The sequence below is a fragment of the Argentina anserina genome, chromosome 7 (assembly GCF_933775445.1).
Source record: "Argentina anserina chromosome 7, drPotAnse1.1, whole genome shotgun sequence".
Classification (NCBI taxonomy): domain Eukaryota; kingdom Viridiplantae; phylum Streptophyta; class Magnoliopsida; order Rosales; family Rosaceae; genus Argentina; species Argentina anserina.
The window spans coordinates 23653740-23676448 of record NC_065878.1 but is presented as its reverse complement, the minus strand read 5'-3'; the positions used below and the strand labels follow the sequence as shown (position 1 = coordinate 23676448).

Here is a 22709-nt window from a genome sequence, read left to right as displayed (position 1 = left end):
CATTACATAGAAATTTTTTATGAATCATAGTCCAAACAAAAGTTTTTAACTTGAGAGAGATGTTCAGTTTCCACATTCTTTTCCATAAAGGATTCAAATCATTAGAGACATCAAAATCCAGTAAATAGGCAGAGCTAACTGAAAAATTACCATTAGAAGTACATCTCCAGATAATAGTCTTCTCCACAACCAAAAAAGCCAGTAGGAGTATTAATAATTTGGTTAACCACCATGTCAGGCACAAAAGGAAGAAAGAAGATCAATATTCCACCCTTGAGTATTCCAAAACTCACAAACATGGGCATGAATATTAACATCAGTAGAATGCAAAACATGATTAATTAGAGGGCTAGAACTCACTCAAATATCAGTCCAGAAAAAAACCTTTCTACCATCACTAATGCGCCATTTAATACCTTTTCTGAACATAGCCGAGCCATAAGCAATACTCCTCCAAGATATTTGGCATACATGATCACATATGATAGAGAAGATAGATCGATTCTTTAATTGGTATAGATGGGCAGAAACGAAAAAAAAATTAAAATGACGACAAAGATTTCCAAAAGATGAAAGAAAGGTTCCTCTTTTGCAAAAGCTCTGTATGAAAAAGATCATCAAATTAGGAAAAGAGAATCAATCCGGAGAATACCTGTCTGCACTCTTATCTGATCTATCAGACTAGCTCCATCTTTAAGCTAATTCCATATATGCTTGGCTAGTTTTCCACTACGTACACTACATCTATCACTCTATCAAGTATAGTTATATAATGGGCTATATACTCTTTGATCAAGAACATTAGCTAGTTAGTAAAGCTGAAATATGGGAAAGATCAAACTGTTACAGCTCTGCAACTCCAGACCACGCTTATTAATATATATATATAGCAGCAAGTAATGCAAAACCATTATTTAATTTAAGGGAAAGAAATCCATGTTCCTCTATAGTTTCCTTCGAAGTTCATGAAGACCCAATCTGATTGCTCTTGGCAAACTATAGAGGGAGGAACGGAGTTATGACAGATTAAATTAAAAGTGAAAGACTCCAGAAAACTTGCATCCAAAATGAGAGAAAACATATATACATAATCGTGTGCAAGTCAAAAGGAGATTAGCTGGCCGGTAATAACATCAGTCAGTTATAGGCTTTCATCAGTACACAAATCTGGGAGGAGATCCGATTAGTACAAATATATGTAAGAAACTAATGTGAAATTATTCAAGATCAATCGAAAGAAGTCACCCACCTGAATGAAGAAGTAGATCTAATCGGTGACTCGAACTGTCGAAATCTGAAGCTACTGATGAAACTGAAGCAGAAATTGAGGGGAATGAAGCCTGGTCCGAGAACACAAACATATATACATATACAAATGCAAATTTGAGCATCAAATAATACATCTCTCCCCTGCCAAAGTTGGTGGCCTCGTGCCAGACAACATTCCCCTTAAAGAACATGCTTCCTTTGTATTATATATCTCCCGCCCAGCCAGAATTGATTCCGATCTCTGCAGCTCAATCGATTCTTCGATCTTCTTAGTTAAAAAAACCAAATATAAGAGAGAATCTGTCGATGAAATTAATAGGGTAGGAGGGAATTAGGGTTCTGTGGTAGCTAGTTTCGATCGTACGTCATATTTAGATAGATGATTAATTATGAATACAATCATATCGATCCTCTGGTTCTGTGAGAAATCAAGGGTTAGATGCTGCATGGGGCCGGCGGTGGTCGATCGTGTTGGTTTCTGGAACCAGCTGTAGGGTTTGGTTGGGCTACCTTTGTCTTTCGCTTAGTCTAGGGCACTCACTCATATGGTTAATTTTTAATCATCAGGTCAACGTCTACCGTCGGATCTTGATCGTTTTGTAATCATGACTAATCATCTTCTAATTCCTTTGATGTCATTCTGATAAATATGATGATTAAAGTGTGTACTATTGTGATGTATTATACTGGATATGTGAGATTGTGAAATCATGAGGGTAATTGATATCATAGTAATGGTCTCTCATAGGTGTACAACCATTAACTGAACTCTAAATTTCAACTTTCAACCTTCAACTATTGTTGCTTCGTCAATGTGATAGGGTTTTCTATTACATTGAGACTCATGTAGCATTATTACAGAGAGATTCTGAAAGACTCGGTGAAGTTTTTACACTACATGTTCCTGTCAAAAGTAAAAGCTGGCCACCAGATGATATAACTTTAGGGTACGGTGGTCGAAATATTTCGTAGGTGAGCTCTCACTAACATTATAGAGAAAATGCAAATAAAGAAATTGACGATCGAGTGCAAAAAAAAAACCACAAAACCTGTTGAAATGAAAAAATTTAAAAGTTCAATTTCCTTATGTCTAACAGAAGAACAAGCAAAGATCGTGTAACACATGCTTGTCGATCAAATTGGAGAGAAAATAGCTAGCTGGATATGTACCATAATTCCAAATTCAAAATGATCTAAATGCATGGATGCATGGTCAATTGGAGAGGAGGAACTTCAAGATTAATGGGTTGGACTTTTCAACTATGATAATGGTCAAGGCTAAGATAGCTATATATATCATCAATTCAAATCCCACCACATCGATTTCATAAGGATGCATCACCGAGGCCAACAAACTCGGTTAAGTTGAATATCAAAATATTTCAAATTCAAATGGGAAGTGGAGTCGAGTATATCTCATCCTCACTCCACTATATATACAAGCCAATCAATCAGAAACGAGGAGAAAAAGAGAAGGCACGGTGAAGAGAAAAATAGAGAGTCAGGGAGAGTCAGAGAGAGAAAGAGACGGCGGAAGCTCTACAACATCGACGAGCAAGAGTCGGCGGAAAAAGGAGAGACTTCACACATTCGCGGCAACAAATCATAGGTATAAAACCTTGATTGATTATATTGTTTGAAATTACTGATGGTTTCTTTTATGGCGTAGACAAGAAGTTGTTTATTTCATATCATGCTCTCAGCCATCTTCACTCTCGGCCTTAGTCTCTACTAATGATCAATGGCTTTTGGGAAAAGACACAAAGTCACCCCCAAGCCCTCATTCACAGCCACAATAACGTCTCTTCGTTTCTAAAGAGCCCTGATGCATTTGTCTTGAATTCACGAGAACTAAAACGCAGCTCTACAAATGTTCCATGTTATGATACCAAATTGCTCCCACCTTCTTGTGTGATGTTTAGTGTTTGCAAGGCTTCTGCAAGTCGAAGAAATCAAACGCATACAAGTATGCAAGAAAGCAAAGTTTGCGATTGGCGCCTTCTCGACAACAACAAACACCTTTTCAAATTGTCACACAGTTTTTACGGTGGATGAAATGCTTTGTGTCACCAAATATAAATCAGTCACATGGCAATACAACTGTGAAAGAAACAAGACATATGAGTAGTTGAACTTTGCCTCAGTTCGTTTAAATGAAGCGGCGGAGGAGGTGTCAAGACAATTATACATAATTAAAGCTTGCTGAAGCGGTGTTAAACGGTGCACTCAAAAAAGAAATCAGTGTGGTGGCAGGTCTGCATATCGTTTATGGTTGCAAACTTCCTCATGAGGTTCTACCTCTTAAAGGCACTGCAAGTCTACAATTGACACCACACACACCTCTTAGAGTTATCACTCTAAACTTTGCAGTGGACGAGGCCTCTGTTCAAGCCGTCAATTAAATGACAAAGAAGCACAAAGCAATAAGAACAGCAGCTTAAAAGATACATACTAAGCCGTCAATTGATATGTGATAATCAACCACAAAGCTACGTGGCTCTCTCAAGATGAAATGTTCAAAACTTGGCAATAAGTTCAAAGCCACATGCATGTACATGGAATACAATCCATATGTAAATATGGTCACTGGAGCTTGATTGCTAGAGTTCTGTTTACATGTGCAAATATTAAAATACAAGCTATGAAGAGTTTCTGGCCTCACCTGAAAACTGAGCTCAAAACGTCGACAACGTCAAAGTCAAAGTGAAGCAATGTAATGCCCATGTTTCAAGGCCCGTTGTAAAGCCCAACACAACTTCAAGCTGTCACTAAATTTCGAGGCCCGTTGCAAAACCCGGCAGACACAGTACCAAATTGGGTGTCTAAATGAAATACGCTTAACGGATTCAAGTTTTCCATATATCCGTCAAGCTCAAATATCGGTACAAAACCAAAAAATCTTAATGAACTACGGTCGGTTTGATCCTGCAAATGGTACATAGGCAATCTAGCGGCCACTAGATGCAACCACATGTCCAAACAGAATCCCTGACCACAGTCAAATTCGCTCCTAAATCCAAACAGACTTCTATGAACTACGGTCGGTTTGATCCCGCAAAGGGTATGTATCGACCCACTAGATGCAACCACATGTCCAAATAGAATCCCTGACCACCAGTCAAATTCGCCCAAACAGAATCTCTAACACCACCAGTTAAATTCGGCTAGTCTCAAATGAATCACTGACTGTAGTCACATTCTTCAAACACCAGAAAATCATATCCACTCCCAAATCACAAATCAAATCCAAATCAAATCCATGGGCTTTAAACCCATATCCCAAACACAAAATTCAATCTTTGGTTCACTTACACCAAATTGGTCCCAAACACAAATCTCATTCCAAAATCATAGCCTTTCAATGTGTCATTCACGCATTGTAATTCTTGAACTACGAGTGACTTGATCCCTCTCCCAGGGTACGTAGGCAACCCATTCAAATTTCCGGGTGCAACCGCAAAAACAAATAAACACATATCTCATATATTTGGTTTCGTCATAAATGGAATCAAATGGTATTTCCCTACAAACAAGAGATTGTAATTAAGAGACACATTTTGTCTTAAATGGGTCGAACCCGAAATAATTAAAACTCTATTCACTATATGAATATGAGTGAAATTATGTTGGGTGACATTTTAGTTCACTACGTGCACAATTTTACCCAACAGAACCTACAACAAATTTTGACACAAATATAAAGCAGTTTTTGATAAATAGAGAGCAAGTGTGTTGAAGTCTTGAAGAGGAGACCTACATGGAGTTCCATTTTAAAATGTTGGTGTAGACACACGAGGGTGTATCGATAAATATTCCATGTAATTCAATGGGCTATACAATTTATCATGACCCCCATGCCAGATTGGTACCGATCCAGATCATCAATATTCGACCCAAACTGTGGCAAAAGAAAAATTCTTAAAACTCTTAACACACTCCCACATTCAAAACTCAAAACCCCTGCTCAATCCCCAAATCAAGGATTAGACTCCTCCAGCTTAAATAAGAACACCTGCACACTTTCAACAAAAGGGAAGCCATGTATTCCCTTCTTCTTCTCCGCATCAGAACGAACCGATATTCTCTGTTTTTGAATACGAAACAAGCGGACTAAAATTGTGTGTGTAAAATAAAAAAAGTAAGAGGATTTGCCGCTCAAGAGGCTCCAGAAAATATGGTCATTCAACAAGGTAACACAATCCACGCCACAACACATATTACATTAAGTCATTAACACAATGTCATAATACACACAATCCACGCCACAACACATTGTGTAATGTCATAATACACACAAGTAAAATAACGATAGGTTTTCAACCTAAACACAAGAATATAACCAAGTTCCCAGCACCCAGAAGATCTTTATTAAGATTGTTAACATCATAGAGGGATGCAAATAGGACGGTAAGAGCAAATGCAGCGGAACAGTTAAAAGTCACTGGCAAGAGTTAGGCTTTTCCCGTGCTCCAAGTTTTCTCATCCACCCATAACGACAAAAATAATTGTAATTCCCATCAAAAGTAGTAATTAAACAAATATTAATTATGTATATCAAGCTTACCTCAGCAAATAATTGTGCAACATGTGTCCTCTGCCCGACTAAGGCGTCCAAAACCTGCGTGCGGGCCTGATCAGGCTTCCCACAAGTCGGGCAATAAAATTGCAGTGCATCAGTTCTTTTTTTCATTTTGCCATATTGCTTGGTCATGGACGTCTAAGAAGGGACGCTGTGCATTTGCTCTAAAAACACGAGTCATACACAAAACGCTACTGCATCCTCATCGAGGGCTCAAGAGAAGAATGGCTCCTCAGAGTTCGGCAAGAAACCTCTCGTACTCTTCAGTGCCCTTTTCTGGGCATTCATGAGTCCAGTGATAACTGGAAGGTCCATTACAGAAAAGGCAAGCCTTTTCAACAACAACATTTTGACGGTGAGCAGGGCAGAATCCACATGCCCAATCATAACATGGTGGAAGAGGTTTATTAGTATCCAGTAGCACTATACCCATTGAACATCAATAGGGATTTGGTAGAAGGTCATCGATGTCTAGTAGTCTTTCTGTTAATTTAGGTGGTTCTTTGTCTCCCCATATATAAGGGACGTAATATCATCACGGGTGAATAGGGTGGCCGCTTCTCTTTCGACCCCTGAACCCAGTACTCCAAGCACGGTGGTGAGGACCAGGCTGCAGCTGTTGTGCGGAAGCGACAAAAAATCTCACACACACGGTCTAATAATACTGATACTCCCCCCTCCCACTTTAGCCACTCAATGAAGTTTGAGTATGAGGTTTCCACAAAAGACCTCGATATTAATGTGTGTGATAGCAATCCTTATAACTCAAGGATGACTCTTCGCCTTTTTCCAATGTGAGATTCCTAATTGCTCAAATTTAAACCAATTTATTTCCAACAATCTCCACCTTGACGTGATTTGAGTCATCATAAACTGTCTCACGATCTGAATAGCTCCACCTAACCACAAGTATCGATCTAAGTCCAAATCTTGTGACCCTAATCCAACTGGGAGCTCCACCAAATTTGATCGTACGAGACACCAAGTCACAAGTGTAACGTAGGCTCTAATACCAATTGTTGTGCAGAAGCGACCAACAATCCTACACACAGAGGTCCAATTATACCGATACTCCCCTTACTTTAGCCACCTGGTGGAGTTCGGGTATGAGATTTTCAACAAAAGACCTCGGCATTAGTGTGTGTGATAGCAATTTTTATAACCCAAGGATGACTCTTCACATGTTCCAATGTGGAATTCCTAATGACCCAAATCTAAGCCAATATATTTCCAACATAAGCCCTCTTGGCAGGTCTAAGAGGATAATCCGGTGAGGATCCAATGATGATTTGCGGGTTCATGGCTTTGGCTTTCTAGGGTTTGACGGCTTCTTTTATTTGGTTGTTATTTCAGATTTATCTCTCATATATGATGTTGGGTTTATGATTATGATTCCACTATCGATAATGATTCAGTATATTCGGTGCATGGTGTGCATTTTCACATATAATTTGAACGAGATAGATTAGAGGAAATTATATAAATACATGATGAGTCTTGAATATAAACTATTTTCAATTGCTAATCGTATATTATACACGCCGTGCATACAATAATTTCAGCAACAAATATCCCTATGAATCAAAGATTTCATATATATTATAGATTTACAATTCTATTCTAATTAGGACATGACTTACACCAGTTTATACGAAATGATGATAAATAATTGAGATTATTCAATAGTGAATAGGGGTCGCTCCAGCAGCAGTAGCCGTCGTGGATAGGCAGTGAAGATAGAAAACCTTTCTTTTAGTCTTTCCACTCATAGGCCATACAAGCTTACCATTAGCCATTAGTCTTTGGGCAAATACGGACCACTAGGCCGTGATACTTGGGCAAAACGTGTCCTTGCAAATCACCTGAACTGCCAAGGCCAAAGAAACAAATTAAGATGAGATGAGGAATTTGACAAGTTAGAACAGTTCTAAGAAGGTTCTCAAGGTTTCGATTATCCTATCCAGACTCCATACTTACCCCCAACGAAAAGAAATGCTTCCTACCAATCATAATAATGGTCGTTTAAGACAAACCACGGAGTCTTTTTCATAGAATAAGTTTGGTGAGGAGTGGATGCTTATCCCATCATCACACGAAAGAAGGCCAAGTACCCAGGACTTGAACAATCATTTCTGATTCTGTCCCAACATGTCAAAAGCTTCGATTAGTCGAACGTGAACCTGTGATCAAATATCAGACTACGTACTGTCAAAACATAATGTAATCGTTTCTTTGTAGAAGAATTATAGAGAGGCCTCAACATCCTGATCGAACACATTGAAGGAGCTTGAGCTTTAGAAATGTTATGCTACATCTCTCTGAAAGAGTTTGATCATAATCATGATCGATTTGTTGAGTACTCTTAGTTTTGGTCACTTCTCTTACATTTTTTGTATCAGACAAAAATGTCACTTTTCCCAGCTTCTTTAACAAGCTGAAACCTTTGGATCCACTAACTCTCACGTAGAACGTCTAGAAATCACTTTCAATATAGTCATTTCAATTCGAAACTCCATACAGAAAGTGCTTTTGGGAACCTCAAGGAAAATGCTACTGCTCTTTCTTTCTTGACAGATTTGTTAAACGATAAGGGCTACCGTGGCGTGCAAGTGTGGCTCTAACCCTTCACTTCCAGCTTCGATCTCTCATTCTTTCAATGCTAACATTCATGTATATACGGTGAGCGATATAGCACGTCTTGTAGAGGTTGGAGACAACACTGCACCAACTAAGTAAATGAGACGATAACAGTTAACAAAACACTAACCCAGAAAAAGCACTGGACCTAACAATTGACACAAAAACTTATTGACTGAGAAGGACAGACATGGCAAAGGCAAAGAACATAGCCACACTTGGTACAAAAGCCCCACTGGTATCATTGGCTTTCAATGCCAATTATAGCTTGCTAAGCTTTCTTCATTTGTTTTCTCCTTTGATGTAACACAACACTACGACGTTTCGACCTCTCCATTTGGCTCTATTAGGCGCCCACATATGTTTAACAAATATCTATCGTTATAAGTGAGTCATCGTCTTCCAATCTGTACTACAATCCTATGCCAAAACTGTGACCATCAATTCCACATAAGTTGACAAATTATACGAGCCAAAATATCAATAGTTCTACGACTTCTACCATGCTACGGTATATACTCGGAATTTAAAACCTGTTGAATGTAACTTCTGAAAAAATAGTAGCATCACAATTATTCTCCTGTCCAAGTTCTCGTATGTACGGAAATGAAGCTTTGGGTTCTTGATGTCCATATGAACATGTTATAACATCAGTAATGCATGCCCCTCAAGAAAGCATCAACTGCAGCTAGCTAGCCGGGTGTTTCTGTTGCCATTGTCAAAAAATCACAAAAGGAAATAGGCATCATGTCATGCATGTTTTTGACACCTAATATATATCTTAGCAATCTAGTGCAAGTTTCTTCTATTCAGACACTGCAGTGTCGTGTATACGTATAGGTATACCTTCTCAAACACCAAAAAGGTGAGCTTGCATGTACGTCATTGCCTGGAGAGTATTTCTAAAGATGGGAACTCGATGAAAGCAACACTTCGTTGAATTCTAGTGAAGAAATAGGGAAGGAAACAAGATAAGAAACAGAGGTCCACAAGGCATGAATGAAATGCAGAGATCATTAGGTGGCTTACGTTTGCTAACACCATTGGTTAAGGCACTCCATCAATCAATAGTTCCAATTACAAGAAAGCAACCGCGTTACTTGGTTTCAATTTCTAACTATATATTCGACAAGCTAACATCATTGCCAGGATTCCAAAGCACATTCACCTCAATAATGGAGAGGGAATCAGAAAGCCTGGAGACGCATTCTAGTGCAAAAAGGAAGAAGAACAACAAGAGCCAAAATAGTAGGAGGTTTAGCGATGAGCAGATCAAGTTGCTGGAGTCGATATTCGAAGAAGATTCAAAGCTAGAGCCAAGAAGGAAGATGCAGGTAGCAAGAGAGCTGGGGCTGCAGCCGCGCCAGGTTGCGATATGGTTTCAGAACAGAAGAGCTAGATGGAAGTCGAAGCAAATCGAGCAGGACTTCAGGACTCTTCGAAATGAGTATGATTTGTTAGCATCTAAGTTTGAGTCCTTGAAGGAAGAAAAGCAATCATTGCTTATACAGGTAACTACCTTTCATCAACGTTTGTAGCATTCAGAATGGATACATATAGTTCTAACTTCTAATATCTAGTTTGCTTTGATTTCAAACAGTTGGAGAAGCTAAATGATCTTATGGGAAAACCAAAAGCTCGCGATGCAGACACAGACGGTAAAGAGTTGGAAGGCTCAAGTAGCAAAGATGGGAATTGTGAGACTACAGAAGTAAAGCCAAGTCACTTACAGTCACAAAAGAAAATTGCAAGTAATGATATTGGGGATGAAGGTCATGAGCAGCTTATGAACATTTGTCAAGTAGAAGCTGCAGTGTCACCTGAAGATTGGCTTAGATTTGATTCAGGTGGTATGTTGCATAGCAGTAGTGCTACTTCACAGTGGCTAAATTTCTGGGTTGACTGAAAGGCTGGAGCTTGGATATGGATATTATTTGGTTTGGAGATTTTTTTCTCATGTTTTGAGTCCTTCAAACCAAGCATGAGTGATCATTTTTATGTATATGTGGATCATGTATGGCTTAACTACGTACCAAGCATATCCTAATCTAAGGTAGACAGACTTGATAGTTTCTGATGATTTGGCGACAAAGACAGACTAGCTACTTTGAGTCCAGAAAACACAGAGAATGATCTCGATGCAAGAATGTGCTTATTTGTTTATCAACGAGTACTATATGTAACTATATATGTATGTAAATGTGTTTGTCAGATTGATTGTGATCCAGGACATGAAGCATGTAATGTGGACTGCAACAATTGCATGAAATAAAATTGTACTGAAATTCTTTCCATCTCATGAACTTCCACAAATGTATTTACCAATAAAAAGGTAAGAACATTAAAACTTAGAACCTCACATGTTGCATCCAACTTCAGTAAATTCTGATCTACCACCTTCCATTGAACTTTCTGCCTTCTGCGCCGGAAGGTAATTAGGCCTCCCACCATATATATTTTAACGTGGTGATTCATGTTCTTGTTCCCTTTGAATATGCACAAGTAATCAGCTTATGCTCAATCTAGATAATAACTTCAAAGAAATTGAATAGATCACTCACCAAAACTATCAACATAGATATTCTTCACCACCCTCTCTTCTATATAGACAGTTCACACTTCCAACCAGAATCATCATCACAGTATCGATCTTCTCAAAACGATCAGTGATCCCAAAATTTTACACCAAATTTCTTAGGAGATCGATCGAATTAAACTTGTACTAATTTTTTACCCAAAACTCTCAGGGTCATTAACAACTCTCTTGGACTAGTGTAGCAACAAGACAGTTTGGCCGAGTGGTCTAAGGCGCCAGATTTAGGCTCTGGTCCGAAAGGGCGTGGGTTCAAATCCCACAGCTGTCATAATCTGATTGTTTAATTTTTTTTCCATCTGTTTTTTTTTCTATGTAAATTGTTGTTATCTTTCTCACTCCATCCGATTTCTGACCACATACATAAACATTGCACACACTCCTTCCCAAAGTTTCTGATTCTTGCAAGCATCAAATCTAATGGCTTGCTTAACCTTAAAAGCTACCTCCTATTTCACCTGTTCAACTGAGACTTCTCTCCCTTCTCTACCCTTCAAACCCCTCAAGCTACCTCTCTTTTGGCCATGGCAAAAGATCAAGGTGGGCCCTCTCAGTGTGTCTCCAATGGGGTTTGGAACTTGGGCTTGGGGCAACCAGCTTCTCTGGGGTTACCAGGAGTCAATGGACAGTGAGCTTCAACAGGTCTTCAATATTGCAGTGGACAATGGCATCAACCTTTTCGACACAGCAGATTCTTATGGAACCGGAAGGTTGAATGGAAAGAGTGAAAAGCTACTCGGAAAGTTCATCAAAGATTTTCAAGGTATGCTCATGCTTTTTATCTAATGCGTAGATGGTTTATCATGAAAAATGTCTGATAGAGATGATTTGTGATCAGGGCAAAGGCGGAAGGACATTGTCATTGCTACAAAGTTTGCAGCATACCCTTGGCGACTAACACCAGGCCAATTTGTGAATGCTTGCAAGTATGAACTCTTCCCATTGTGCATTTTATTTGTGTTGTATACAAAACATAGTACGAGTCGCTTACTATGGATATTTCAGTGCGTCGCTAGATAGAATGCAGATTGATCAAATAGGAATAGGACAGTTACATTGGTCCACTGCTAACTATGCTCCTTTGCAAGAACGAGCTCTTTGGGATGGTTTAGTGGCAATGTATGACAAGGTAAGCCCTTATGGCATTTCATTCTGTGTGTTATTTGAGAATGGCTATATACTCATAGCGATAAGTACCATGCAGGGTTTAGTTCAAGCAGTTGGGGTCAGCAACTATGGACCAAAGCAGCTACTAAAGATTTATGATTACCTCAATGCTAGAGGAGTCCCCTTATGCTCAGCTCAGGTATTAGGATTACGAAGTTACTAACTACTGCTATAGTAGAAAAAATCGTATTGCACATTGCCGTGCACTCACTGAAACTGTTGATCTTATATTTTAAGAGTGATCCTAGGTGCAATTTTCTTTGTTAAGCGTTGGTGATGATCAGTTGGAGATCAAGAATATATGTGATTCACTGGGTATCCGCTTGATTGCTTATAGTCCTTTAGGACTTGGAATGCTTACTGGGAAATATACACCCTCAAATCTTCCAAACGGCCCTCGGTACATGGTTTCTTCATCTACCCTTGTATCACTACATTGTTAGCTTAGTTTGTTTACAGGGTAACTTCAACTCTGCAGGGGGATCCTGTTCAAGCAAATCCTACCAGGACTGGAGCCTTTGCTAAGATCACTTAAAGATATTGCACAGAAAAGGAATAAAACTATACCACAAGTAATTATACTGCTTAAGTTCTTATACCCTTTGACAACACGTTCTCTACAGACAGACCTTGTATAACTAAGAAGCCTAACACCCAAGTAATTCATTTGGTTTCAGGTTGCGATAAATTGGTGCATTTCAAAGGGAACCATACCCATACCAGGAGTCAAGACTGTGAAACAAGTAGAAGAAAACTTGGGTGCACTAGGTTGGCGCCTTAGCTCACAGGAGCTTCTTCAATTGGAGAATGCAGCACGTGAATCACCCCGAAAGATGATCCAAAACGTTTTCCAAACAAAGTGAAATACAGTGTACTGATAACAGTGTAGTGCAATTTCCAAATGGGGCACTGATTCACTGAATTCTTGTCAATTAATTTTGCACACAAGCAACATTTGTTGGCAAAAAACAAGATTAATGTGCTTAAGAAGAATAGAAGATGCTTGTATACATGAGTAGTTTAAGCATTTCAAATGTTTTGGAGATCTCAATAGAAACACCCAACAGTCCAACACCACCAGTTTCGCTCTGATAAAAACATTTGGGTTTATTTTCTCTCGTCACCACTGGACCAGGATCCGGCCAAAGAAGCCGAAGCTGGCGTGGTCAGAGTCTCAATTAGCTGGCCTCCATTTGACTACCGAAGATGCAAAACTCCCGTTCGAAGAAATGATGAAGAAGAGTATGATGAACTTTAAGGTCCAGTGGTAGATCCTGATTCGCATCATGAATCCGAACCTGTACCAGATGGGATTGTTTGGACTCCTATTTTACCTGGGAGTAGTCGTGGTTACTTTGAGTTGATCTTCTGCCCTCAATGTGGCAGTGGAGATCACATGCAAGACGTATTGCCTAGACGCGGCTAAAGAGCTCCGACAGAAGAATGGCTACTAGAGTAACATGTTTCCACCAGAACATGGCTGATAGCGGAGACCAGATGAGGCCGCCATATTTGAAAGCTGGGGAGGCTAGGGTTGAGGGAGAGAGCTTCTCATTGCTCTATTAGTGGTGGATGATGAAACGAAAACCCCCCTAATTAGGCTCTTTGGTTTTGTGTTTATTTTGAGAAATATAAACAAAATTTTTTCTTTAATTCTTTGCAGCATAGTATTTGCATATGAATAAATGAGCGACTGCGTGAACTTAGATGTATGTCTTGAATTAAATTTTATTTTTGGAATTTCTTTTCATCCTGCGAATTAATTATTGCTTTAATTCTTTGCATCATAGTACTGCATATGAATAAATGAATGAATTGAGCGATATAGTTGTTTATAACCGATCAAGTTGCTCATTTTGGTGTATGAATATTCAGATTTGTCCTCTGTACCGATCATGTGTATTAAGTTTCTAACTGTTCTTGGGTTAACTTTGATGTTTCTGACTGAATTCATTTGATTGAGTCTTTATGGTCTCTTATAAAACATACATTTCATCATCATTATTTTTTTCTTTGGTTACCATTCAATTCCATCCGGTTCTGTTTTGACTTTTTTTTTCTTTTCTTTTTCCTTTTTCTTGGTGCACAGATTTTAGTGGGGAATATGAACAAGTGGACGAATATATGAATATCATTTTTCGATGGTTTGCATGCAATGTGGCCGTAATCACGGTTCGAATTGCCCCATCTCGGATTCAGACAAGGCTAGAGCGTGGCGAAGGAAGACTGGCATCGATTAATTACTGTTATTCATTTCTAGTGTCTATGAAAATTATCAGACTTCTATCTTTCATTTTTATCTTCCTTACATTGTAGTTTCCTCCAAAGTTTGGGTAGTATGTTCATCTTTGGTTTGAGAATCTTATGGTAAGTTCCAGGAGTCTGTAAATTTCTTGAAGACTGAAGCCAAATGAGTATCAATTTAATTCCGTAGATGCCATGGTTGTTATTCCATGTGAAATTATTCAATGGCAGTTACATGAAGCTACTGAATTATACGAGGACACTACTAGTCTACTAGTTCGACTCTTGGAAGAATTATTTGAAGTTTCTGTATGGGTCAACTAATGAGATAGGCAGATAGCCATATATACCCAAATGTGTTAACAAATTTTCAGTTCTTTTTTTGCATTCAAGCATCGTCTCTTGAGAAATATGAAGAGCACAAATGGTGTTGGTACAGTGTCTGGGAAATTGCACAGAAACACATTCACATGGCCCTTGTACCTAACTTATGCACTGAAGAGTCTATGCATCAAGGGTGTGAGCAAGTCAATGTCCTGGTCTCTTATTCATGGGGCTTTGCATTTGGGGGAAGAAGATGCATATCTCTAAACTTGATGGGAAGATGGTGGCTCTCTACTTCTCATTCTCTACATACTGTCAATGCATAGAATTCACTCCAAAATTTGTGGGAATTTTTGGAAAGCAAAAACTAAAGAAACATCGGTCATGTCAAAATAGAAAAGCTTGCAAAGTTGCCATTACATGAAATAAGGTTCAGACATCAAGATAGAGCAAACATATGAAACTAGTCGTCCAAAAGGATTGAAGTTCAAACACATTGATGTTACTACAGATTCTAACAGCAAACATAATGTATCCAGTTCTTCCAGAGGCTGTATTCCACACGTGCAATTCAATGTCTACTTAATCTTCTTCTTTGGCCTCAGCTGCATTGAAACAAAAATATGACCAATTAGAGAGCTGAACAGCACCAAAATTAAAAGATCAAACAAGGCACCAATCTACATATGAAATACCTGGTTGCTGTGTCCACACTTCTTCTTCCTGCAGTTGACAGCACGGGGGTGAAGGCGTGCATAGCACCTGTACACGCATAAATTTTTTACAATCAACCCACAGCGCATTACATCATTACACGACAGGAGTCAAGAATGAGAATTTAATGTCAACATTCAATTGTTTCAAGAATACTCTAGTGCAAAAGCCAGTAGATTGATAATATACACAGAAATTTCAGAACTTCAACTCAACAGAAGCAATCACATTTTCAGTTCAAACAGCAAAGTAGCATATGTGACCAGACCAAAGGTCCTGTTTCATTTTAAAACATTCATTTTAACAAACACCAACCAAATTTCTTTTCCAAGCGTTAAGTTAAATGGAAACTCACTTGCGGCAGATCATCTTCTCTTGGTTGTACTTCCTAGCCAATGCCATGAGAGAAGGCTCAATAATACCACCTCGAAGCCTCAGAACCAAATGCAGAGTTGATTCTGCGACAAACAATACACCAATTCAATGAACCAACAAATAATACAATGTACCACAACCAATCAACAGATTGCAACAAGCTCTTCCTCTAGACACTAAACCTAGATTTCTTAACTCACTACTTAATTAATCGATTGCGTAAAACTTCATTTGCATTTGATTACAACCTATTCCAATAAAAACTAAATATATAACTCAACAACTTCTCAATCAAATTCAACGCAAATTCAAAGCGCAAAGCTTATTGTAATCGAAGACTAACCCTTCTGGATGTTGTAATCAGCGAGAGTACGGCCGTCCTCGAGCTGCTTTCCGGCGAAAATGAGCCTCTGCTGGTCCGGCGGGATACCTAAGCAAACGGAAAAACTCAATTAAGCTCAAAATTTACAGTACAGCTCCGGCGAGTAAGTAAATTACACAGAGTGAGAAATTACTGCGAAAGATTTACCTTCCTTGTCCTGGATCTTGGCCTTGACGTTGTCGATGGTGTCGCTGGACTCGACCTCGAGGGTGATGGTCTTCCCGGTTAGGGTTTTCACAAAGATCTGCATCTTCTCCGGCTCTGTGTTACCCTCTCTCTCTTTCTCTCTGCGGCTAAACTCTCTTTCGGGCTTCGGAGTTTGTTGTTTATATACGATTGAGAGATTAGGGTTTTGCGGATTGGAGTGAAATATGGGCTTTTTTTTGTTAGTTTGACAAACGGGTTAAAAGCCTTGAACTCTAGAAGGCTCGTATCAAAAGCCCAAACAAAAGTGCATGTGGACGAGTTTTAGGAATTGGGTTGTGGGACCAATTCATCGTAAATTTATTTTATTTTTGATAATATATACCGCAAGGAAGCACATTTTGAGCGCGTAGCATAAAATACGTTCTGCCATTTAGAAAATGCGTAATGCGACACATGAAATTCGTTCTATCTGACGAACCACATTCTGTCAAACATGTCGATCGTGATTCTGCAAATCGGACAATACAACAGTTTTTTTTTTTCAGAGCCATACATCGAGCACAATGGTATAAATAGCGGTTATTGGTATCGTATCGATTTTGTAATGAGGATATATCGAGATATATTGGATTATATCGGATTTATCATTTTTGCTAATTTTTGATTAAAATTAATATATTTATAAAAATATACTTCAAAATATATCAAATAAATTTGAGAAATTAAAATTTATACTTTAAAATGTACCAAATAAACTTCATAAAACAAAAAATATTTGATTGTTTTGACAAATAAAATACATAATTAGTATTAATTAATAAAAATAGAGGTGATCATTTATCATAAACTTTCTCATCATCGAATGCTATAGACTAATCTTTCATTTTATTTATATTATTTTTTTCAAAACGACGTGGTTTTAAAAAAAAATAAAAAAAGTACCGACATATCGGGTCAAACTCTGTTTAACTTGATATATTGACATTTGACTTAATTTTTCGGGTTGACCGATATAATAAACTGATAAGCAACATATCGTATTATTTTCTTAATATCATAGATATATCGAGATATTTAGAACATTGACAAAAATAGTAGCATGGGCTTGTTTGGTTATTAAACGAGCCCAACCGCGCGCTTCTTTGTATTTGCCGCCAGTCACTTAACGACTAACAGTCACCGCCTTCAATTCAATACGGGTCTAACCGAACCGCTTTTCATTTCATATAATAAAGATCCGCGCATGGCCTCCACTCTCTCTCTCTCAGCCTCTCTCCGTTATATTCTTCCCCCAACGCGTACACCCCACGCGCCGCTGATCTCTCGTCTCCCGCTGCCGAGGCTCCAACCGCACCCGATCAGATCCCTCCGCGCGAATCTCAATCGCCCGATCACCGCATTGGGATCGTCGCCGTCGTCAACGGCTGGGATGGCGGGTCAGAAGAAGAAGGTGGAGGTGTTCGACTCGGAGGAGCACCTGGCGACGCAGCTTGCCAAGTACACCGCCGGACTGTCGGAGAAGTTCGCCGGAGAGAGAGGCGCCTTCACCGTCGTTTTGTCCGGCGGCTCACTCATCAAGGCTCTCAGGTAAGTAAAGAAAGGAGGAAAAGGATTGAGCTTTGTAATTAAACGTCGTCGTTTTGGTGGATTTAGGGTTTAATTGGGGGGTTTTGGATTTGCAGGAAACTGTGTGAGGCGCCGTATTTGGAGTCGGTGGAATGGGCCAAGTGGCATGTGTTTTGGGTTGATGAGAGAGTGGTGCCTAAGGATCATGAGGACAGTAATTACAAGCTTGCTTATGATGGGTTTCTCTCTAAGGTAAAAAAATGGATTAAAATTTTATGCTTTGATATGAAGTTTAAGACTTAAAGTCAATGCCGTGTTTTGTGTAAAGCTTGAACACATTTGTGTGTGCTTATGCATTGTTTATCAGTACACTGATCTGTAGGATTTAGGGGCAAACCGGTTAAGGAATAGTTAAAACCCTTTGCTGGGGTAGTACAGGAATAATTACCTGTTGTCCATCGACTACGCCTTTCGGCCTGATCTTAGGCCCTGACTCACCCTCCGTGGACGAACCTTGCGGAGGAACCCTTGGGTTTTCGGGGCAGAAATCAGTGGATTCATGATAAGTTCCTCGCGCCAAAACAAAAATAAAGAAATAGTTAATGATACAATCACCCAATATTCAATTCACAATTACAGACGAAATGGATAAGGTTTCTATTGAAATGCCTATCTAAATTCATAATAGTAAGACAAATTAGATATATCTTAATGTCTAATATCACATATACATGTTTTTCCCCATACCGTAAACTAAATAAAACCAAATATTGTATTTTTTTTGTATCTTAAAGTCATCGGGATTCTCGAATCGTTCTTCGAAAGATTCACAAGAGTTGTCTTATAGCGATTAGATTATATACACCTAGTTCGACCCCCCATTCCTACGCGAACCGATCTACATATATATATTTCTCGTTTTTCTTTTTATAAGGGCTAAAATAATTTATTTTGGCTTTTTGACCCCATATTGTAGTGTGGATCTCGAAAGATAGTAAAGATCTCCCTCCAAGCCGTACATACGATTTTCATCGAATACGGCTTTCCACAGAATTATATATGTATCTATGAGATCGAGTATGGAATTCTGTTTACTCACTTTAAATTGAGTATCCGTTTCCCTCCTTTTCCTGCTAGGATTGGAAATCCTGTATTTTACATATCCATACGATTGAGTCCTTGGGTTTCCAAAATAGTGTAACAAAGAAGTGCTTCGAATCATTGCTATTTGACTCGGACCTGTTCTAAAAAAGTCGAAATGTTGCTGGTAACTTTGTTAGTGAGTGTTAGTAGAACATGATGCCATGTTAGTAACTTTTTTATTTGGTGGCCGGATGTTTGCTTCTGTAAGGATATAGTTAGGTCATGCATGCTTCCATTTCGACTATATAAGTGCTGTTGTGTGAGTCTGAATTCAACTATAGACTTGCTGATTGTTTGTGTTTATGTTATGAAGCTTAAGTCAAGACTGTTTCCTGGCAGCTTCAGTGAGAGATTGATAGGAAATATTGCTTCTGGGATGTTTAGCAATGATATTTAGGAAATTCTGAAGCTTTCTGACCAGTAATCTGAAAATTAGAGTTGATAGAGCAATGCATTGTTTTGATTAAAAAATAGAAACACTGGCTGTGAGATGTTAGTATAAGTGAGTGTCAGTAGAGGATGATCCCATGTTAGTGATTCTGTCAAATTTCGAGTCTGCATGGGATATATTTTGTATCAACAGGGGCTTGATATTCAAATATAGGCTTGCTGAATGTTGGTATATTTCAGGTACCGATTCCCCCTGGCAATGTCTATGCCATAAATGATGCACTGTCAGCTGAGGGTGCAGCAGAGGATTATGAGACTTGTCTCAAACATTTGGTTACCAATGGTGTGCTAGCTACTTCAAAAATTAGTGGGTTTCCAAAGTTTGATCTCATGCTTTTGGGAATGGGTCCAGATGGACATGTTGCTTCTCTATTCCCTGGTCATCCTCTTGTCAACGAGAAGGAGAAATGGGTCACCTTTATTAAGGACTCACCAAAACCACCACCGGAGAGGATTACTTTCACCTTTCCAGTGATCAACTCATCTGCATATAATGCAATGGTAGTGAATGGGGCTGGGAAATCTGGCGCTGTGCAGACAGCTCTAGGAAATAGTGAGAACTCTGATCCTTTGCCTGCTCAATTGGTTACGGCTGAAGATGAATTGACTTGGTTCTTAGATAAGGAGGCTGCTTCAAAGCTATAGAAAAGGAAAGTTTCCATCTGCTATATAAGCACAATGGATATCATGTAATGTGTGTTGCAGCAGTTTCACTGCTGGCTTTCTTGGCGACTGTAACAGTATGAAGTGGTGATCTTTTTTGGTCATCCTGATGGTGCAATAAGAACTAAAATAAAATGGTTTGTTACATTATACAGTCGTGGATAGAACCTGAATCTCATCTCATCTCCCTTTATCGATCCCTTGCAACTGTATGTTTGTGTTAATTTGAAAAGCGAACACCAAATGTGTCCTTCTTTTGCTGGATTACTTGGTCTTCTGCAATAGTTATGCTATTCACTTTTGGTTTCCCTGGTCTTGCAGTTAGAACATTCGTAGCTCGTTCTCTGTTTCTTCAAAATTCCTTATTTTAAGGGTGAAATGTGCGAGGATGTGTCTTTTTTGTATTTGTGATATGTTCCTGTGCAGACACCGTTTGAAGGCTCACTTCAGTCACTTGCTTTGCTTCATGAAGCATTCTTGTACAGGTTCAAATTCAATTACTGTCTTTATAAATTATCTTTGATCCGTGAACTTACATTGAAGGCTGGAAACTGTGAAGGACTTTTATAGTGTTCATTGAGATTCTCAGCATCCATTAGATTAAGGAATTCATGTTTTATCATCATTTGGTTCTGGCATTCTTCAATCATACAATGCTGACACTGAGTATAAATTGCAGTCACCTGTGATATTGATTCGACTACCTCATTCTCCTTGAATAATACTCTCCATTTCTCTAGGCACATGTATAGATTACCAATGCCTGGCTTGAGCACATGACTGGAAGAAGCACCATCCACTTGGTTCTAACTTGTTTAATTTACTTGGGTACATGTATAGTTTCATACGAGAGGCATTAGATGTGGGTGTACCGTGTACCCCTTTGTTTCTTTCTCTTTTCCATTAAAAGAAAGCTCACTTTGGTTTCTGAACTTGCATTCAAGTACTCAAAAATATCTTCCTGTTCCTCTCTTCTCTTGCAATGGATGCATTTTTTTTTTTTGGTCGAACTTGCAATGGATGCTTGGTCCTAGAAGAAGATAAGTTTATTAACTAAAAGGTACGTGGTAGATCTTCTGCTCACGTACATGGTGTAATAGCCTGCCAACGAACCTCATTTTCACGCACGGTTGAAAATTAATGGCGCCTAAACTCTAAACCAAGGACTACTGTCTTTATTTTCGATGCTGCGATCTAGATCTACAACACATCTTCATTCATCATCCATATGAACCTTAAATTCAAATAGTGCTATGATTGCTATCATATCAACAATAATGCATTGTGTGAGTTCATCAATTTGCGGAAGTAAAGTTTGCTTGGTCAAGAATAGTAAGGAACCAAGTAATTTCGATTACCAACAAATTTTATGATATCCTGACAGCAGTGGAAAGAACAACTAATGATGGTGTAACCACTATGGATTACATCTCCATCATCCCATCAATACCTTAATAGAGTTGCTTAGAAGGCCTAAACAGCTACCTTGTAAGAATGCTGGCCTTTTGAACAAGTTACAGATTGATGGGAACTGCTGCATTCTCATATCAGCATGCAGGTTTGAATTGGTCGAGTCATTGAGACCGCGTCTGCCCAGAGGCGTGTTCTGGCCGTGCTGTCACTGTCCCCATGCCAATCCCCATAAATGCATGGACTCGATTTGGGTCTGAAATTTCATTCTGATCTAGAATTTCTTTCATGATTGTACTAGTTTTGGTTGACGATAAAGGAAGAGAATTCAAAGCATGTAGGGCATGCAGCATACCTTGGATTTATTCATGCCTATTGTATGATTAAAGCTCGCCATTCATCATTTGTGTTGTGGATGTCTTACGTAGATTTTCTTGTTAAATTTGATGGCAAAGAAATATTTTTTTTGGTTTCTCATGAAATACTATACATTCAAACCACGTCGGACCGCCGTGTTATGACAAGTAAGATCTCTTAACACTAATTATTCTATTCACATGGTTCGAACTCGTGACCTTATTTAATGGGAACAAACTCCTTTCCACTTGTAGGTGATAGTAGAGAAATTTGGTTAAAATAACTTGCTTAGTGAGATATGTGTTCCCTTTAGAGTTGATCACACAATGAGGAACAAGAAGGAAAAGATTGTATTCCTTCTCTTTTCTTCATTGCTATGCTCGATAAAAGTATTCTCCATTCTCCCTCCTTTCCTTCTCAATCTTTGCTTTCTCTTTTCTGAACAAAACGTAAAAGAACAGATCCGGTCAATTAGTGCTTGATTTGCTTTCTCTCTCTGAGCTCTGTATGTATGCACTGTGCTGTAAGAATTTTTCATATAAACTTGCTCCGACTACTTTGGTGAATTGATAAATTCGCACTACAGTTTTGTTCACCAAAAGTATTAAACCTACAATAAGAACGAGTAAATACTATAAATATCCCAATTGAATGTGATGTTTAAGGTACCATTAAAATAAAAAGGTGTA

At 38.8% G+C, this 22709-nt stretch overlaps 5 protein-coding genes and 1 non-coding gene across 6 annotated transcripts in view; 5 read left to right on the top strand and 1 right to left on the bottom strand.

Moving 5' to 3' along the window:
- LOC126802114 (uncharacterized) overlaps window positions 1-22709 on the top strand; it is an 81826-nt gene that overhangs the window by 5634 nt on the left and 53483 nt on the right. The gene's annotated exons all lie outside the window — the stretch shown is intronic.
- On the top strand, window positions 9651-10776 carry LOC126802124 (homeobox-leucine zipper protein ATHB-12-like). Its single transcript, XM_050529678.1, has 2 exons — window positions 9651-9996; window positions 10086-10776. Exons 1-2 carry the CDS (start codon window positions 9661-9663, stop codon window positions 10389-10391), a joined length of 642 nt encoding a protein of 213 aa, XP_050385635.1. The 5' UTR covers window positions 9651-9660; the 3' UTR covers window positions 10392-10776.
- On the top strand, window positions 11270-11349 carry TRNAL-UAG (transfer RNA leucine (anticodon UAG)). The gene has a single exon. It is a non-coding gene; the product is annotated as a tRNA-Leu (tRNA).
- On the top strand, window positions 11467-13430 carry LOC126802117 (pyridoxal reductase, chloroplastic). Its single transcript, XM_050529670.1, has 7 exons — window positions 11467-11841; window positions 11917-12004; window positions 12084-12207; window positions 12283-12384; window positions 12494-12645; window positions 12724-12817; window positions 12923-13430. The coding sequence occupies exons 1-7, from the start codon at window positions 11499-11501 to the stop codon at window positions 13106-13108; spliced, it is 1089 nt and encodes a 362-aa protein (XP_050385627.1). The 5' UTR covers window positions 11467-11498; the 3' UTR covers window positions 13109-13430.
- LOC126802126 (ubiquitin-60S ribosomal protein L40) lies at window positions 15142-16594 on the bottom strand. Its single transcript, XM_050529681.1, has 5 exons — window positions 16432-16594; window positions 16246-16332; window positions 15883-15985; window positions 15509-15575; window positions 15142-15418 (listed from the first exon to the last, which is right to left on the bottom strand). Exons 1-5 carry the CDS (start codon window positions 16532-16534, stop codon window positions 15392-15394), a joined length of 387 nt encoding a protein of 128 aa, XP_050385638.1. The 5' UTR covers window positions 16535-16594; the 3' UTR covers window positions 15142-15391.
- On the top strand, window positions 17669-20403 carry LOC126802118 (probable 6-phosphogluconolactonase 4, chloroplastic). The gene is made up of 3 exons (XM_050529672.1): window positions 17669-18018; window positions 18114-18249; window positions 19771-20403. Exons 1-3 carry the CDS (start codon window positions 17675-17677, stop codon window positions 20233-20235), a joined length of 945 nt encoding a protein of 314 aa, XP_050385629.1. The 5' UTR covers window positions 17669-17674; the 3' UTR covers window positions 20236-20403.

What these genes read in the sequence shown, in the direction of transcription:
- LOC126802124 (XM_050529678.1), top strand. Translation starts at nt 9,661, where the DNA reads ATGGAGAGGGAATCAGAAAGCCTGGAGACGCATTCTAGTGCAAAAAGG. An exon ending in AGCAATCATTGCTTATACAG is followed by an intron (nt 9,997 to 10,085) that starts GTAACTACCTTT and finishes GATTTCAAACAG; the next exon opens with TTGGAGAAGCTAAATGATCT.
- LOC126802117 (XM_050529670.1), top strand. Translation starts at nt 11,499, where the DNA reads ATGGCTTGCTTAACCTTAAAAGCTACCTCCTATTTCACCTGTTCAACT. An exon ending in GTTCATCAAAGATTTTCAAG is followed by an intron (nt 11,842 to 11,916) that starts GTATGCTCATGC and finishes ATTTGTGATCAG; the next exon opens with GGCAAAGGCGGAAGGACATT. An exon ending in CAATTTGTGAATGCTTGCAA is followed by an intron (nt 12,005 to 12,083) that starts GTATGAACTCTT and finishes TGGATATTTCAG; the next exon opens with TGCGTCGCTAGATAGAATGC.
- LOC126802126 (XM_050529681.1), bottom strand. Translation starts at nt 16,534, where the DNA reads ATGCAGATCTTTGTGAAAACCCTAACCGGGAAGACCATCACCCTCGAG. An exon ending in TGATTACAACATCCAGAAGG is followed by an intron (nt 15,986 to 16,245) that starts GTTAGTCTTCGA and finishes TGTTTGTCGCAG; the next exon opens with AATCAACTCTGCATTTGGTT. An exon ending in AGTGTGGACACAGCAACCAG is followed by an intron (nt 15,419 to 15,508) that starts GTATTTCATATG and finishes GTTTCAATGCAG; the next exon opens with CTGAGGCCAAAGAAGAAGAT.
- LOC126802118 (XM_050529672.1), top strand. Translation starts at nt 17,675, where the DNA reads ATGGCCTCCACTCTCTCTCTCTCAGCCTCTCTCCGTTATATTCTTCCC. An exon ending in TCACTCATCAAGGCTCTCAG is followed by an intron (nt 18,019 to 18,113) that starts GTAAGTAAAGAA and finishes TTGGATTTGCAG; the next exon opens with GAAACTGTGTGAGGCGCCGT. An exon ending in ATGATGGGTTTCTCTCTAAG is followed by an intron (nt 18,250 to 19,770) that starts GTAAAAAAATGG and finishes GGTATATTTCAG; the next exon opens with GTACCGATTCCCCCTGGCAA.